Source organism: Lepidochelys kempii, chromosome 8, assembly GCF_965140285.1.
Source record: "Lepidochelys kempii isolate rLepKem1 chromosome 8, rLepKem1.hap1, whole genome shotgun sequence".
NCBI lineage: Eukaryota > Metazoa > Chordata > Testudines > Cheloniidae > Lepidochelys > Lepidochelys kempii.
Genome location: NC_136387.1, coordinates 55091723 through 55111009, shown reverse-complemented (window position 1 = coordinate 55111009; position 19287 = coordinate 55091723). Strand labels below are relative to the sequence as shown.

Sequence of the window (19287 nt, the reverse complement as noted above, 5' to 3'; positions counted from 1 at the left end):
CCTTTACACACCTTCCTCCCCCCCTCAAGTCTTTTCCTTTACAGCCACCTTTATCTCCTTTTTCCACTCTCATTTTCACACCTTCTCTCACGTTGTCCCTACATTTTAAGCAATCTCCCAGTCCCCATCTGCGAAGAACACTCTCCTTCTTCAAATCCTTCTTTAACACCCATCTCTCTAAACCTGCTATTCTCTTCCTGACATCACTAGTAATCTCCATACACTCCTTCTCCTGAATTGCTGTCCTGTGCTTGCCTGGTTGCGTATTTTTAAGTTGCAAGCTCTTTGGGGCAGAGAACATGTAGTCTCTATGGCCACGATCTGGCAGTCTAATCCACAAAGGGTGGACCTGTGCAAAGCCCCATAGAGGTCTGCTCATATCAATCAGATTGCCAGATCCGGGTCTACATTTGTAAAGTTCATGTCAATGTATAGCATTAGATAATAATCATTGTTATAATTTAATGCTATCATATATTCAAATCTGAACTCTGAAATGAATTATTATTTCAGTTTTACATAAGGTGAGCAGACATAGAACGGACAGGGAATAAAATGAGTCACCACTATAAAGCAGCTCTCATCAGACCCTCAGAATAACTTGTTAATTTTTATTAACTGCCTTTATCCTTGCAGCATTCAAGTAATTTTATTCTCATTCAAGTGAAGTGCCTGTGACTCAAGTAGGAACCTTTTCAAGTGTTACTTCAGGAAATTAGTGCAGGAGCTGAGTGCCTGGGAACTTCTGCTCCTTTTGGACAACAGTTGGATCTAAAAAATAGAGCCTTTGGGCTTTCATTGTTTGGCCTGCTAGAACCAAATCCAGGAAAGATCATCATTAGACACATATTAGCAACACTGTAGACTTCCTTTTTTCTTATGAGGAAAACATTTGGATTTTACGCAATAGGCCTTTTTATACAGATTTAAATGCATAAATTCATTTGGCATTGTGTCTGATTATGCAATAATTCCTCATTTCTGAAACATCCAGCAGGTAATGTTTGTGAGATGAAATGCTACTTTTTTGTTGTTTGCCTTCTTCCATGTGTCATTTCCTTTCACTCATCTATCTGTCAAAGATGGACACTGAATCTGGTTTGCACATTGCACAAATTCCGGTAACTTTCTAGTTATGCTAATTATGTCACAGGAAACTTTCTAACTGGGGTACGGCCTACGTGCCAGGTTTGACACTACATAGCATTTGTGTGTTACTACAGCTCACTATTGTTTCAGTGGATCTTTGACCTGGTAAAGTAAAATTTTCCTCTGTCCTTGGATGTCAGCAGCTTGTCACTTAAATAGGAAAAAACAGCCACAGGCATTTCCTTTGACATGGGGGTAACTGGGAAGAGAAGCTTTCATGACAAATAGGCTTGTGACTGAAGCTGCATTTGGTCACAGCATAGTAACATTTGATGGGATTTTTAATGAATTAATTTAATGAGAAAACTAATTAAAGAGCAGCTGTGGTTTTACTCTGAAGACAGAGAATGCAATTGCAATTAACTACATGGCTGCTTCAGCAACTTCTGTGCACTGGCAGAGTTCTTAGAAATACAGGAGTTCCCAAATTTCGATCAGAATTACTAGACATATGATTCCACACTGCATGTTTGTATTTCATCCCCTATGGTAGATACAATCTCTGTGAGATTCAACAAGCAAACAGCTAAGCAAGACTCCAGTGGGCCTGATTCTACATCCATTGTAACCCCACTGGTTTCAGTGGAGTCACTCTTGACCTACATCAAAATCATACACCCTGTAAAATTTACCCTGAAAATTCAGTTCTTCAGGATCGTCTGGGAGATTAGGCAATAATAGCAGTGCAAAAATGTAACTTACTCTCATTTTTCACTTCTTGCTTTTGAAGCTGCTCCAAGAGGTTTTGTGCCCTTCTCTCCGGGTCAGAGCCTGGCATGATCCTTTTAAGGTAATCCAGCAATTTCTGCAAACAAGGGTAATTGGGTGGCTCTCGGAAGTCTTCAGAGCATTGGTCAAGCCAGGCTCTCAAGATTGAGGCTATTGCACTGAAAAGAAGTACATTGGAAAAGGTTGATTGATTATATATGGTATATAAAAAATCCACTTGTCATTTATACCTGTGTAAAGAGGGTACAGAATAAGTGTAATATATTACCACAGCTGTTAGTGAACAGCAAGTTCTGATTTGGTGGCATTTTTGCACGAGCTTTATTGTAATCTCATTTACACAGATTTTTACCACTGACTACGGTGGTGTTATATACAGCACTGTAAACAGGTGCTCAACCACTCCCCAAAGACGCAAGACAGTGGCGAATCAGATCCATTATTTTTAGCAGCACCAAAACCCGCCTATCTAATCCAGTATCTCTATCAAACAAGGTACCATTAGGCATGAGTGAAATGGTTCAGATAATAATAGAAACATCCTTGCTCCAAACATGCACAACCTTCACCCAAAATACAAACCAAATAGTTTTTTTCTTGTTTATTAATAATTTTCTTGCACCTTTATACTTCTGTGTTTGCACCACTTTTTGCACTGTTTCTCTTTCAGTTTAGCAGACACAAGAAATGCAGATTGTTTGGATAAGCTTCAACTAAGCATGCAAAATAAACCCAAATGCTAAAGCTTCTGAGGTCTATCACCCTCTGTTCTATGTTCTAGCCATACTCCATGTTCTTTCTCTATATAGCCAATATATTTTTAAGACTATGCTGACTTTCTATTTTACAAACATTTCCATATTTTCAACTAATGTTTCCTCCATTCCCTTCTATAATATGGCAAGCATCCTGCTTTTCTGGTCAGAAAGAGTGCTTTGAAAGCTGACAGTAATATTACTTGGTTAGAGCAGCCAGCAGGGGTAACTCTAGAATTACAAGAGCACAGCTGCACAAAACATTAACAACTAAGGATGAAAACATGCAAAACTCTCTTGGTTTGGGGCTTCATTACAAACTCAAAACATAGACCGTACAACTCAGGTGGTTCACTTCGGATCAAATCCTGCCATCTTTACAGTCAACAATCCCTTTGATTAACGACTGAGTAAGGACTTCAGGATCTACGCTCTTTGTGGTTATCAGCTTTATTCTTCTGAACAGCTTGGGCTCTTCCATTTCACCATTAATATTTTTCATTAAACAAGCTCATTCATTCCTCAGTCAGAGATTAGTTTAAAAGTTACTTTTATTTAAAATACAGATGTTCCTGCTTCTATGTCCCTACTGCATTTTAAAGAGATGTCTTGCTGTTTTGGAGATACCAGTGTCTTAACCTACTTTAACAACAAACAACTAGTCTGTTGAATTTCAGGGGGCAGGGTAAGTTGACCTTTCAGACTTCTACCCATCTGGGGATGAGTTGCAAGTGAGAGCTCATTTATAGCTCTGAGAAGGGGTTGTTGTTTTCTTTTATGTAGTGCTAATACCGTTCAACACATTTTTTATATTTAGTGCCATTGATGACGGGCACTTTCATACACTAAAAAATAAACAGAGTTTAACACAAGCCCAATCTCTCAGAGTGGAGTTGAAAAGTTCACAGTCGTTACAGACACTGATTTTGCCAGCAAAATAATTTCAGTCAAGAGGGGAAAAAAAAAAAAAAAAGTACATTGTGCAGACAGCGGCTGTATCCCACTGACCTCCTATCGGCTGATTAAACAATCAGTGTATTAGGGAGGGAAGCATTCTGAAGAAAGGCTGGACAAGTGCCCAAATCTTGTAGCAGCTTTATGTTTGATGTCCCTGGGAAGAAACTCCCTGTACTTGATAGGCCAAGAAACAGATAGGAATGTGAGACTTCCAAGATCTCAGACAGGAAAGCAACATCATAGAATCCATTCTTTATGGGGGGGATTGCAAGCCATAAATCTTTGTCTGTCCCCACATTGTATACTGCAGTGGTTCTCAACCCAGCAGTCTGGGGCCGCCTGGGGGTCCACGGGCAGGTTTCAGGGGGTCGCCAAGCAGGACCGGTGTTAGACTTGCTGGGGCCCAGGGCAGAAAGCTGAAGCCCCATTGTCTGGGAATGAAGCCCAGGGCCCTGAGCCCTGCCACCTGGGGCTGAAGCAGTAGCCTGAGTAACTCAGCTTCGCAGGGGCCTCTGTGTTGTGGGGCCCCTGACAATTGTCCTGCTTGATACCCCCTAATGCTGGCCCTGGCTTTTATATGCAGAAAACCATTTATTATGGCACAGGTGGGCCATGGAGTTTTTATGGTATGTCGGGAGGGAGGGGGGCTCAGAAAGAAAAAGGTTGAGAACCCCGGTATACTGTACTGCATATTTTGTGGGCTGCCACAGAACGTTGGATTTTAAATTCCTGTCTTGAGAGCCACACAATGTGGGCTCTGTTCAGTAGTGCTTTCAAGTGGTCATTCACTAGCCTAGAGGTTCTCCTTGCTCCACTGGTATGAACCCTGTCCCTAAAATTTTAAATCCCTCACTCAGCCCATTGTTGGGTGGGAAGAGAGCTGTAGTTTTGTCACCTTTCAAAATGGGTCCACAGGACACCACTCATCACCTCACATTATGCCCCCCCAATGCAATGCAATATCCCAATGCTGTGACACGCTATGAAGTTATTGCAGAGGCCCCAAAAGATTTGATTATAACCAGTGAGCAGAGCTAGGAGGACAGGGAGCACATGGAAAACCAGAGGGAGAGAGTCCCTCATATCTCTTAACAGCAACTCCATCAATTGATTTTGGAGTGGCACTGATAATCTACAAGATGAGCTCTGCCCCAATCCTCCTTGACTGGAAGGATAACTACGATGTGGGGCCTTGACGGAGCAGGTGCTGATGCAGAGGTCAAGCAGAGGAATCCTTAGGTCCAGATGGGAATTTTGAGAACCTCTCTCTGCAAAGATAGCCACACAGCATTTTTCTTACCCCAACTGGTATTAAAGAAAGAGTTTGGGCATCTTAGTGCCTTGGTTGGGGTTAAAAATTCTGCCAAGTCCACCACTACTGTCCCCAGGATGAGAAATTTTTATGAACATAAACTATGCTTTCAGCTCTGCGCAGCATCAAGTATATTTGCAAAAGGGGCTATATGAGATGGTTGACTAGTTTCTTACTGAATCAGCCAGACAGGAAGCATTTGTTCCTATGACCTCCCCTTTCCTAAATCCATGCTACATACCAACAGCCGAACTGTGCTTTGCAAAGGCCAGTCCCACCGTTTTCCTTTCACATGATTTCCAAGATTTCCCTCGCAAATGAAGTTAACCCAACCCTACTGTCTCAGTTTTACCTTGTCTAAAGTAATATGGGAATCACGTTGTTTGCTACTTTCAAATCCTCAGGAACATCTCCTGAAGCCAGGGAAAACCTTGCACAAACATCAACCAAGGTTCACAGATTTCCTTCCCACAGTATCTGGATCTTTAAGTACACCAAACCCTTTTATAAGCAATGCAGTTGCTATCTGTAGAATGTCTTGCTCCTCTTCTCTTGCCCCTGCAAGACATTTACTTGGGTAGATTCATTGTTTGGTAGGAGATCCCCACCTTCTTCCCTTTAAAAGACAGGTGAGAAGTCACTGTTTGAACAGCTCTGCTGGTTCTTCTTCATGTTAATTGGGGTGCCTCTCACAGTTTCTATTTGCTCCCCTAGTGATTCCTTTTACTTGGTTCTGCTTGTTTTCAAAACTCTCCCACTTCTCCAGTCCTCATACTGCCCTCCATGTGACTCTACACTTCTCCTCACTTAACCACATTGGTTTCTGGGGTTTTTTTTTGTTTTTTTAAAGCTTAACTGTCTTTACTGGAATAAATGTTGATTGTACCTTCCCCAAATGAATCTTTAATACTTCCTACTATGGATTTCCCAGGCATGAGAGAATTCCAGACAATTTTCTTTCAATCGTCTCTCATTTCTTCAACGTCTGTTTCCCTGAAGTCCAGTGTTTTGGCACTATTATTATTACTTATACAGCACTGTAACTGCACATGGTGCTTTCCAGCTGAAATAATAAGCTCAACAGGTAACAAAAGACAAATTCTCTGTCACAAAGATCTAAAGACACAAAAAGTATCAATAGTGTATTACAGATATCCTTCCCCCACCCCAAGCATTCTATAACAATAGCCCAAAACATTGCAACATTGGTACTGCAGGTTCTAGTGTTTTGGATAATTAACATGGAATACTATAGTACTTTATTAGAGTTGAACCTCTAGGAATGTCACATGGTCATTATTACTGAGAGGCTTTGTGGAAGCCTCCTGTGCAGCAGGAGAAGGAGGAATTAGACATGAACTTGATGCCTGATTCATTTCCTGCATCAGATTCCAAGTTCCTTTTATAGTTCTAGCTAAAGCAGATTCAGTTGGATTTGACATTAGCTGAGTAAACAAAGGCACCAAGCAGTTAGAGGTGTTTTCATTCACTTTTGCTCCTTGTCGCTTAACAGATACAGAGGGGATGTCGCGAACTGCTAAACTGAAATCAATTTTAGGATGAAAAGTACAGTCTTCTCCGTTTCCATCTTCCTGGATGTGGCTTCAAAGAAACTCTACTGTGCTCCAGTTCATTTGGGATTCAAACCTCAATCCTCTGTCATGCTGGTGCAGCAGTAATGTTTGGGGATATGGGAGAAGAGAACTGTTTGGGGGCTTCCAGTGGGTGTGAAGCTCACTGATTCTCTGCATTAGAAAAGTGAGCTTGTATATTTCCTAAACTTCAGTTAGTCTGGTTGAGACACGCAACCTCCAATTTTATAGCACCCTTAATGTGGTTTCACCATGCTGCAAAGTAAAATCAAATAATTAAAATAAATAAAGCTAACTAAAAATGCCTACTAAATATCTGATATCACAATCAGGAAGCTGATTTTCTGACTTGGAAGCTCTCTTTTCAGTATCTTTGAGAAACAGAACTTTGGACAGGGTTTACTGAAGCTCTTAGCTTTTCTATTTTGCCTCAAGAGCATCCATGTAAATAACGGATTCTAATGCAATTCACTTTCTTTACTGTGTAACATATGTGAAACATTTCCATTATTAGATTTTGTTTGCTCTGTCTATTGATACCCTTTGAATAGTAATTTCACTGGCTAAATATATGAGGCGTTTCTATGTACAGGTAAGAATATAACTTCATATTGTTTACAGACAACATTCTCTGGTATCTCTCCAAACCAGATTACTCAATGAAATGCCTAACCTGACTCAGCATTTCTCTGTGGACATACGCAAGTATCAGGACACTGAATAAATATGACCAAATCAGTGGCTTTGTGGCAATCTATTAACATTAAACTTGTTCCCCTTTACTGCAAACATTGCAAATGAACCTCTAAATTTAGACTAGACACTTCTAATCTGCAGTGCAGAAGCCTGATTCACGATTTATACGAACTTTACTACGAGTCTTTCAAGTTGATGGCTAGATTCTACGCACCTTCAGCTGGAGTGTATAATGTGCCACTTACCAATCACTCCCAGTGTCACAACCCTAGCAGTGAACCACAGGCACATGATCTCAGCACTACATTTGACCCTGACAACTGGTAAAAGGTTCTCCAGTATCCATTTAAAGCACCGATCTGCAGCACACACAAGCAGATGCAACACTTTGTCCTGCAAAGACTTTTCTATTCTCTATCTATCCTGAATGAGCTCTGGCCAACTCTAAATGCTTGCTATCTTAAGTATGAGAAATATTCAGTTTCTTTAATGCATTGCCTCTTGAACACATTTGGGACCACACCCATATGCCTAAATAGTTGTCAAAAAGCTAACTGGTCTATCGTGTAAACTTTTAGGCATTCAATACTATCATAAAAAGAAAAGGAGTACTTGTGGCACCTTAGAGACTAACCAATTTATTTGAGCATAAGCTTTCATGAGCTACAGCTCACTTCATAGGATGCAAGATGTACTATCATACTGTCATACCTTTATTAAGCTTTCTTATTTCTTCTCTTAGTTCTACTCTTGATATGATTTTTATTTTGCCTTGCTTCATGTATTCTATCCTGAACTGATGTACTCCTTATTTGCCCAGCACAATACACAACAGTGTGGGACAGGGTTGTTATGACCCAAAATGCCAGAGCAAACCTCTATTTAAAAAAAAAAAAAAAAAAAAAGAACCATGAGATCTTTAATAGCCTTGGAGAGCAGACAGGCCATTATTTTTTAAAAGTCTGATCCTAAAGTTGTTTTTAAAATCAAAACTCTTATGTAGCATATTTGTACAAAACCAGCGGAAGTGTGGTTTTAAATTTTATGATGAGGGACTAAAATCCCAGACATAAGTTTGAACTGTCACAATAGGAGGCTGGTAAAATATATGAGAAAGAAAAAATGTGTTGACTATATGATTCCCTGTGAGAGACTGTCCACAGAGAAATGTTGAGACAGGTTATTTCTAGCCACCAACACTACCACTTATTATTATTATTTCTTTCATCATTACAAAAATGTGAGCATAAGATCTACTGGCTTGCTCTTCTATGAGAAATGAGTTATGAAATCATATCTAAATTAGAATTGCAAGCCAAGAGAAAGTCTGAGTTACCAGTACCACGTGTTATACAAGATGACCAGAAAGCTATCCACTTCCTAGAATCTATCATTCAAGTTAGAGGAAAGTAGCCAGAGCAGCCAAGGGGGACGCAGTGGGAAATGGTGAGGAATGAGTGTGAATTTGTACTTATAAAGCATCTGTGTAAAGCATGTATACATATTATAGATTTATTAATCTGATGCATTTCGTTATAAATTTTTGCATGAAACTTTCTGTAAATTAATAATAAAAAAAAGAATGTGGATAAAATTCAGACATGCTGTAAGAAGTTGCCACTCCCATGGAGGTCTTGGGATCAAATTCAGCAGTGCTGGAAATGTCAGTGTAAGTTAGTTACGTGCTGGATGTAGATTCATTGGAAGACGTATTTAAGTGATAAAGCAGTGCAACTTGCACCAATTTAGCATTAAGGGGCTGTGCAAAAGTGCATTAATCACGTATCAAGAGGGAAGAAGCTACGGGTGTAGCAGGAAAAACAAATAGCAGGAAGGTGTCTGATAAAGTGTGCAAGGCAGTACTGCTTAAAAAAACCCCACAAGACATGCTCTTGTTAATTGCTACTTCTGTTGCTCTTACACTTCCACACACTTGACATGCAATTGACTGTCATTTTGCACATATGTTGAATGACAATATCAGTGAAATACCTCACTATTGTCACCTATTTTCTCTTAAATTTACATCCAGGGTCAAATTTTACTCTTACATAGGTATAAATCCAGAGTGACTCCACAAAGACATTGGAGTCTCTCTTGATTTACATTGGTGAAAGTATCTTCTCCATTTTTTGTTCTCGCCTCTTTCCCTCTTATGCTTTCAATTTTTTCCTTATATTTTTTCCTTTCATCTTGGTATATTTTTCAAGCACATTTTCAATATCTGTTTTTCCTTGGTACCAATGTTTCCAATGGTACATTTTAAAATTCACCACTTCTGAGTAACACCCCCATCTCAAACTCATGCTGACAAAACCCCTATGCTACACCACACCACTACGTATTCCCTATACTTCACATATATATATTTGGTCCTCAGCTGTTTATTTTCCCATGAAACTCACTCAGATCCATCATCTGTTTTGCAACAAGATCTTGCTTTAGCTCAAGTTTTATGGCTGGGTTGACCCAAACACAGAAAGGTCAAGTGGCTTGCCCAAAATCATTAGGGATTCAATGGCTCAGCTTGGATTGGAGCCCAGGACCCTTTGGCCTTCAGCCATTTTCTCTACCCACCACATTTTACTGCCGTCTCTGTATTTCTGACATATTTAAAAACTACCACATGTGCTTGAATGAGTGCTTTATGACAGAATGGGAGGACAATACAGCTAGATCTATTTTCCCTCAAGCAGAGAGGAATCAGGGACCCAAGCTGCTGTGTTGAACCCAGTACGAATGCCTTTACAGCCAGTCCATTTCTTCTTCCAAACTCTCAAACCTATAATGGTTCGCTCTTAATTTCTGACCTCATTTATTTAAAGGTGATCAGCAAGTGTATAACTAAAAATGACTGCAGGATAATACTTTGTCTTTGAGTAAAGCCTTCTATTGAGGATCTCATAGTATTTTACAAACATTAATTAAGTATAACTACACTCCTGTAAGATAAGTTTTATTACTGGTATTTTTCAGATGGGGAAACTGTAAGGCCCAGAGAGGTTAAGTAATTTGCCTAAGGTCACCAAGCAAATCAGGGGTGGTCTACACTAGAAAATTAGATTGACCCAGCTGTGTTGCTCCAGGGTGTGAAAATCCACACTCCTGAGGAATATAGTTAAGCCCACCTAAGTCCCCAGGTAGATGGTGCTACGTTGACAGAAAAATTCTTCCATCAGCCTAGCTCCCACCTCTTGGGGAGGTGGATTTCCTATGCTGATGAGAGAACCCTCCCATTAGCATAGGCAGTGTCTATGCTGAGGCACTACAGAGGCACAGTTACAGTTCTGTAGCATTTCACATGTAGACAAACCCTCAGTTTAAGTCTTGATTTCCAAAGCATGTTCCCTAACCACTAACCCACATTCCGTCCCTGTTAAACCCGCACAGCAAAGGGCAGCAGGGTATGGAGCCCACTGTCAAACTTACAGTTTGAGTAGGGTTTATACCATCTCAAGTCCAGATTCGCCAACTCAGTTTCAGTAAGATGCCCCACAACATGCTATGCTGTTACATCACAACCAGCACAGAGACCCAATAGATTAAGGAGCTGGGCTGTGGTGGGGTTGGCGTGTCAGGTGAGTAGTGGTGCTTTAGAATATAATGTTGTTTTGAAAAACTATGCCATACTATATAAAACCACCTACCTGTGTCTTAGGAAGAGATAATGCTGGAATAGGGAATGCAAACCCCACCTCCTCCCCACTCCCAAAAACCCCAACTTCAGTTAAAATGTTATTTCTAGCAGGAAAACATACTAGAGTACGAGCTTGGAAGACTGGTTATGCTGTATATGGGATGTGATTGGAAAGGAGTGTTGGACTTATTTTTTCAAAACAAGCTGAAGAACTTGAAAGCTGCGTGGACTCCTTTCTTCAGTTATGCCGCACACAAACCAGCACAATGAAATTAAGAAACGTTTAATAATGCTCCCATGGATGGAATTTGTGACAGTATTATGGGGAAGTTGACAGCACTGACACCTTGTACAGAGCTGAAAGGAATCAAAGGTCTTTACTCATGGTAATAAATACAAACATCCAGCTATTTTATGCTGCCATTGCAGATGCAAATTGTAGATCATTCAGGTGTCCAAGTACAAATACTGTGACCTAAGATTCATTCTACTCTTGACTCTTAAAGATAAATAATATTTCACATGCAATAAAAGAGAGAGAAAGATAACTATTCTTTTACATTTAATATTTTTAAATAAATAGCTTCACCATTTTGCACACAACATCCCATCCCGTCAAAACTTAAAAATGACTTTAGAATTATGTACAGAGCCTGGGACAAGCAAGCCCTCATCTCCACTTGGGGTCTCGAGGCACTACCGCAATACAATATAAAATCAATAATAAAGAATAATCATATATTTTTGTGGATAAGAAAAGCAAGGGAAACAAACATGCTTAGTTTCTCACTATAATGTGTTGGCCACCACATGAAACATGTCTGATCTGTTCTGGGAAAGTTCCCCTGCCTCCCTCAGAGATTTGATGTTTGTATTATCTGTTAGAGTTATGACAGAGTTATTGCTTTGTGTTATCAAAACGAGTATGGATTGCTGCGTATTTTCAAAGGAAAAGAGGATTATGTTGACCACATCCTTTCTCAATATCCAATCCTGACTGAGGTTTTGCTGTACAGCATAAAGCCACACTTACTTCCTGAGCACGGTTTTGGACTCTGAGGAATTCTGGCTCCCATCTTCTTCACAGTTTGAGGTCTCCAGGTTTCCATACCTATACAACAAGACGGATATTTCAGGCTGTTGCTAAAAATCAAGCCTAAATAATAAGGACTCAAAGGTTATAAGGACTCAGTTTCCACCTAATGGAATATTGGTGTATTATAATTATTGCAATAATTTTAAAAGCTTTCTTATCTTGGACTAGAAATGAAAATATAAGACATTATATACACATCCGTTTATGTCTGGCTACTTGTATTACTCAGGCATCTGTGGCCATTCGCACAGAGTGAATGGAGCAAAGGCGTATACTGGATCTGTTTTTAAGTGTGCGGTCTCAAGCCATATAGGAAGTATGAAGTATTAATATAGACACAGTGAGCTTTCTAATTTGTGTACACAAAGTAGATATCAAGTAGATTAGGGTCCATGGCTCACAGTGGAATGGTGACGAGGAAGATGCTGCTTCTGCATTTGTATAGATAAGAGGTGAGATTTTAATGTCTTCCACAATGATGGAGGTCATTTCAGCAATGTAAATGAGATACAGCGTTTGGGTATATGGGAGTTGTTTACAGAACCTTAATTTCAAATACCTTGGTTTTCATTTTTTGTTTGGTAATTACTACAACATTCTATCAACAATGCTTTAAATTAATGTGATATGTTGTTACAAGCTTAAGTCTATCTTGAGGCATTTTATCTAGGAATCTCCTTTGTTTTTAGAAAGGAAGTATCAAAACACTGACATTGACATGTACGTGATGTATGTTATTGTGAACTGTCATTTTTATCTCCTTGAACTTGACTGATTCATTTGTAGTCTCCCAAATGGCTGTGGCAACATGTCTCTACCATGGGTGAGATGGGAATATGGTTGGGAATGTGACCTCTAGTGATTCAAGTAGGGAAGTGTGAGTAAGGATACCTAGGTTCTATTCTCAGGCCTACCATTGACTAGTGATAGGATCCTGTACACATCTGTTAGGCCAGCATTTTCAGAAGCGGCCTCTAATTTTAGGTTCCCACTTTCTATACCTTAAGCCTGATTTTCAGAGGTGCTCACCTCGAGTTGTGTGTGCTCAACACTTCTCAAAAATCAGACCCACACATGGTCAGGCTAGTGAAGCCCCCTATTCAAGCAACATCAGTGTTAGTTATATCCCTGGCTTACACCGAGGCTGAAAGGTAAGTAATTTATCTACATCAGAGCAATCCAGTAAAGCTACCAATTCTGCACCATTAAAGCCAATGGGAATTTTGTGTCTGATTCAGCTGGAAAAGGAGAAAGCCCATAATGTTTGTAAAGATGCTTGGATAAAAGAAGGGCAAGTATTATTAATTCATGGGGGAAAGGTTTATTACTTTTGGCACTTTTCTGGTACTGGATGTTAGTGCTATAACATGGCTTTATGCACTTCCCAGGTGTTCCAGGACTATACTGCATTTTACACCTACTAAGTATGGAGGCTGGTTCTTCACACTCACAACAGCAGCACCTCCAGACTCAATTTCACAACTCATCAGTGTAACATGATCATCACCTGTAATCAGATGTCATGAAGACTGAGGTTCTTACTTTGGTTTACTAAAATTTTCCTTTTAGTACTAGCTGCCCTGGGTAGACTGTAACACTGCAGAAGTGCAGAAGGAAGATATCTTCTAGGACAGAGAGATAACCAACCTCGATTAGTACAGGACTCAAGGACTGCTTTGTAATACTGTTGAGGGCATCAACTAAAGTAAAAACGGGGTTTTACATAGTGAGGTTAGAAAGCAAAAGAGCGATTTGACAGATTACAGCGGTAGCTGGGAGAACATGCCACTGGGTAACATGGAAGGATTTGGAAGAAAAGAGACCTGCCTCTAAATCCCTTTACCTCCAACCTCACAAGTGGTATGGGTTTAATACGACTTCAAGAAAAGAGGGCCACATACTGAATCATCAACACATCTTTCTACAGCACCTATACATGAAGATTTCTTATCAAAGTACTGATCCACCCTCCCCTCCTGCTAAGGGATAGGCTGTGACTGGCCCTTGTGCAGGGGGACTTTGCAATGCGATTACCCTGGTCTCTTGTGTGCTCCATGCAAAGGCCTGTCCCAGCCTCTGAGCTTGCAAGAGAATTGAGACTGTTTTCTGTTGATCCTCAGTGTTGCATATTACCACAAAAGGGACAGGGAAGAGTCAAGGCCTGGCCTTGATTCCCTCTACATTCTCCTTTTACTCCACTGGCACAGGTTGACCCTTGGCTTGTAAGAGCCTTATGGATGAGAGCATAAATTGGTGTGGTTCCAGGCAGAGACAATTGTTGTAAAAATCCAGACTCTTAAGAGAGATCTGGCTACAGCTGTAAGTTTGAGAATCTTGGCCAAGATTTTCAGAAGTTACTAACAATTTTGAGTGCCTTAATATCTAGGAGCCGAACTTGAGATGCTTTAGAAGGGCCTGATTTTCAGAGGGCAGGTACTCAACACTTTGTGAAAACCATGCCACTTGAAGATGTCTCAAGATGGGCACCCAAAAACTGAGGAACCCAAAATCATCAATCATTTTGAAAAGTGAGCCAACTTGTTTCTCTAAGATGCAGCCAATGAAAAATAGAGACTTATTCATCCAACCACCTTAAAGGAGAATGATAATGCTGTGAAAGAGTATGAAGAGAGGAGCAAACTCTGCTCCTTCATCTATCTGAAGATTTTACATCAAGGCCACGATGATGCTGTGAAGGTCAACTGTTGGCATTTAAGCCTAAGAAATCCTCCCAAAACCAGCCAGCTGCTATCTGCTACACGGTAAAAAGTATGTTTGAGCATTATTATCCATACTAGTAAAAATTACTTGCTCTTCTATAGCACATTTCATCTGAGAACGTCAAAGCACTTTACAAATAGTAATGAGTTAAGTCTCAACAACCCTGCAAGGCAGCTGTAGTGTTGTCGTCATCCTTGCTTTACCGATGGAGAAACTAAGGCACAGAGAGGGTAAGTGACTCAAGGCACAGAGAGGGTAAGTTACTCAAGCTCTCATAGCAAGTCTGTGACAAAGCTGGAAATAGAATCCTGATCTCCTGAACCCCCAGTCCTCTACTCTAACTGCTAAATTACACCGTGCTTCTTACTCTATGTCTATACCCATGTTAGTGTTGAAACTTTCTGAAATCTCACCACTCCACCTTATCAGTCTCGGACAGAAGGCAAAAACCATGCACAAAACTCTGCAGACTCTTACATTCTTTAAAGTCTAAATCCTTCTCAATTATACCATTACAACTCCACTGCATCAATGGGATTGCACAAGTGAGAGAGAGCACAGAATTTGATCCTCTGAATGAGCTTTTAGATATCAGTTCAAGTATATTAATTTTGCTTAGAACTGTCATGCTTTCACTGACTAAATTCTAACATATGCAAAAAAATAAGCATCGCTAAACTGATAAGTGCAGATTCTGATACTCTTACCCATGCTGAATAGCACTTTATTCCGTGAGCGGTGCCCCTGAAGTCTATGCAACCATTCATGGCGTGTCACCACCACTGGTGTATAATTTGATACATATCCTTTTTTATAAGTGTGCCTTCTTTCTGAGTCTCTGCTATCTAAGTCTTCCCCACTGAATCCTACTTGGCCTCTCATAGTTCTCAGAGTTACCCTCAATCCTCATTTCCAGTATTTCCAGCATCTGCAATTCAAAATAAATACTAATAACTCTATTTGCTATACCACCTAACGATTTATTGCAGCAATGAAATAAGACAGTACCCTGAAATAAGCCTTACCCTGAATATATTCCCAAATATATTTCAATTAATTCCATTTTTTTTTAAAAAAAAAAGTACGGTATGCTGAATTTTACCCATATTCATTAACTTCAGTCAGAATTTGGTCCTATATCACAAAGTTATTACAATGACAGGTGATAACTGCCACCATAGTTGTCAATCTCAGCTAGCAGCTGTGAAAAGAGCTTGGAGAATGAACTTTGCTCTTCCCTACCCCTAGGGGTGAGCTCTCCAGAACAGGGGCCAGGCACACTGATGGGGCAGCGTGCAGGGAGCTTGCCCTGTTTGCTGCCCAAGTTCTGTGAATAAAGAGAGGAAGGATTTCACTGTCCAGTGCCATTGGGCACCCTACACCAGAAGTAATTTCACTAAAAAGTATATTTTAAAAGTAAAATGGGGAGGGGGAAAAAACCTTTAATATGCAAATGATTTGAAAAGGCAAAAACTTTCCCTGCAAGCAGTGGCTAAGATAACTTCAGTTCTGAATGGCAGCAAATAATTACCTATAGATATTGATTGGGTTTTATAATTCACCATTAATTCTTTCAACAAAATTGAATAAGCAGTGGAACAGTGTCATTATTCCAGTTCTAGAAATCCTCCTTACATGAAATGTTAGCTAAACACAGACAGAATGTCAAGCATGCACATCTAAATCCCATTAGTGAAACAAATGTTGAACTTAACAATCAAATAGCAATACAAGCAGGCAATTATCCATAACAAAACAGAATACCACATAACACTACATTGGTTTCCAAATCACAGCCTGTCTCACTATGAAAGGGCTTTGGACGTACAACAGAACATTAAATATGGGTGAGGAGGAGTTTACAATGCCTGTAACATACAGAATAGCATTGCTGCAGACTTCCACTACTCTGCCCTCATCAGGTCCTGGACAAAGATCTAGTCACTGAATAGCGTTGTATCAATGCTTTGCATACAAAAAGAGACATGAGAAACAAAAGGATCCCACAGCCCATGGAACTTTTCAACCTTGTCCAGTGTTTGGAAGGTTATATACTTCATGCAGAGGGACTAAATGAACCAATGAAACCAGAATGTGATTCACAGTATTTAAGTTTTAAATGCTGAACAATGGAATAAGAAATGTACCCTATCCACTGAAGTTTTTTGGGGGGTGTGGGAGAAGGGGAACTACTGTTTAACCACTTAATGGTTAGGGAATCATAAAAAGTGTGGCCCTTAGTGTGGATCCCAAACAAACATAGAAACATATATATATATATATATACATACACACACAGAGTGATGAGCTGCCAAAATCTTAACGGGTTCCCCCCTCACCCCACAAGGGGGTCGTTGCCCACCCCCACCCCCTGGGACTCCTGCCCCATCCAACCCCCCCACGTTCCTTGACGCTCCCCCCAGGACCTCTGCCCCATCCACCCTCCTCCCCTGCTCCCTGACTGCCCCCAGAACCGGGCAGGAGGGTCTCGTGGGCCAACGTAGTGGGTACCCACCCCACCCCTAAGAGCCAGAGGCACCTGCGGGGGGCGAGGTGGGGAGTCCCGGTGGTTCTTATCTGGTGTAGCTCCCAGAAAGCATCCAGCAGGTCCCTCTGGCTCCTAGGGGCGGGGGAGCGTAGCTAGGGCAGGAGCAGGGCAAGCGGCCGCTCCCCCCACTGATCACATCAAAAGTGGCGCCTTAGGCACAGACTGGGAGCACCCACGGGGAAAATTGGCCCCAGCTCACCTCACCTCAGCCTCCTCCCCTGAACCCACCGCCCTGCTCTGCTTCTCCGTGCCCCCACCGCCCCCCGCAGCTTCCCGCGAATCAGCTGTTCGTCAGGAAGCCGGGGAGGACTGAGAAGCAGGCCGCGGCTCCCTGCTCAGGCCAAGGGTGGTGGAGGTGAGCTGGAGCGGAGAGCAGTTCCCCTGCACCTCCCCCGCCCCGGGTTACCTGCTGCGGCGTGGGCAGCCCTCCTCGCGCCCTCCCCCACCCGAGCTCACCTCCGCTCTGCCTCCTTGGGCCTGAGCGGGAAGCCGCTGCTTGCTTCTCAGCCTGCCCCGGCTTCCCGTGCAAACAGCTGATTTGCGGGAAGCCTGGGGGGGTGGAGAAGCAGAGTGGGGTGGCACGTTCAGGGGAGGAGGCGGAGGCGGAGCGGAGGTGAGCTGGGGCCAGGGCGCGTTCAGGGGAGGAGGCAGAGTGGAGGTGAGGTGAGCTGGGGCCGGGGTGGGGCGGGGAGCTGCTGGTGGATGCTCTGCACCCACCAAATTTTCCCCTTGGGTGCTCCAGGGCTGGAGCACCCATGAAGTCGGCACCTAAGTCACCACTTTTGGCCAGTTAAATTTAGAAGCCCTTTTAGAACCGATTGTCCCTCGCGGAACAACCGGTTCTAAAAGGCCTTCTAAATTTAACAACCTGTTCTAGCGAACCGGCTCCAGCTCACCAGTGTGTGTGTGTGTGTAAAAATAAATATGCTTCTTTCATTCACTAAGGATCCTAATACACTTTCAAACTATATAAAATACTACCCTACTGAAATGCAGTCACTTCGGAAGTGGAAGGAGGAAACCAGCCAGTATCCCGCAAAACAATATAGAAGGAAAAAATATTTTGGCAAATGACACTGAGCCAAATCCCTTTTCTTAAGAAAAGTGACTTGGGATCCTTAATGTCCATTCAAAGTAACAGTACTACAGGGTTGAAGAATCTAGAGGCCCACCCACTGTTTATTATTCCCATACAAAAAAATTGTCAAAATGCTGCCTGAGAACTTGGTTTGATTTTGATCGAACTGAAATTGGCTTAATATATTTTGATATGTGATGCTGACAATTTGTGTTTTAACAGTTATAAAGCTTTAACTTTGTGAATCTAAACATCTACTGTCATTAAATAATTGTCTGACCTCCCCCCCCCCAGTTCCTACAACTGTGAAAATGTAAATCGAAAAAACAGAATAAAATGCTTAAAACCCATAATTTTGCACAACTATGAAAATGTAAATCAATAAACACTGGAAAAATACATAATAAACATCCGCCAAAATGATTACAAAAAAAAAATTGAATTCTGTCAAACCAACCCTATATGTATGTCTTGGACCATGTAAGTGTAACCAGTGATACACTGAAAAGGTGATTTGTGGATCAGAATCGTTACTGGAATGCATAAGGCCAATTTTCACATCCATAATGCCAATAACCGAATGGATGGACCTATCATCAAAGTCCTAGAAGTTCCCATAGAAAATATTATCCACCCGTTTTCTATAGTACCAGAAAGTTCAAGCCAGCAGGGCTTCCCTCTTGAGCAACTTAAGAGGAGAAGGGAAGCCCTGCTGCTCAGAAGCTCCTGTGGCCAGCAGGCCAGAAGCCACACTGTTCCTGTGCACCTGCTAAAACATGCAAGCTGGGAGTCCTACTTCTCAGACCGTGTGAAGTAGCCAGCAGAGGAACTCCCCTATGGCTTCATCCTGCAAGGTGCAGAGCACTCATCTGAAGGGCTGAGTGTCCTTAATTCCCATCAAGCACTCACTGGGTAGCTGAGGAGGTGCAGTGCTAGGCAAGGTGCCTGTCCTGCTCCGTTTCTAAGTTCAGTGGGAGCACAGTTCTGATTCTTTGGGCTCTGCTGGCCAGACACTAT

The 19287-nt window shown here is 41.5% G+C and overlaps 1 protein-coding gene across 8 annotated transcripts in view; it reads right to left on the bottom strand.

The window, feature by feature from the left end:
* The window catches only part of RGL1 (ral guanine nucleotide dissociation stimulator like 1), a 150684-nt gene that overhangs the window by 39442 nt on the left and 91955 nt on the right, over window positions 1-19287 (bottom strand). For all 8 annotated transcript variants that reach the window (XM_073356637.2, XM_073356644.2, XM_073356642.2 and 5 more), the window contains 2 exons: window positions 11861-11938; window positions 1852-2036 (listed from right to left, as the gene is read on the bottom strand). In XM_073356637.2, the coding sequence (XP_073212738.1) occupies window positions 1852-2036; window positions 11861-11938 (263 nt within the window). The remainder of the gene's footprint in view (window positions 1-1851; window positions 2037-11860; window positions 11939-19287) is intronic.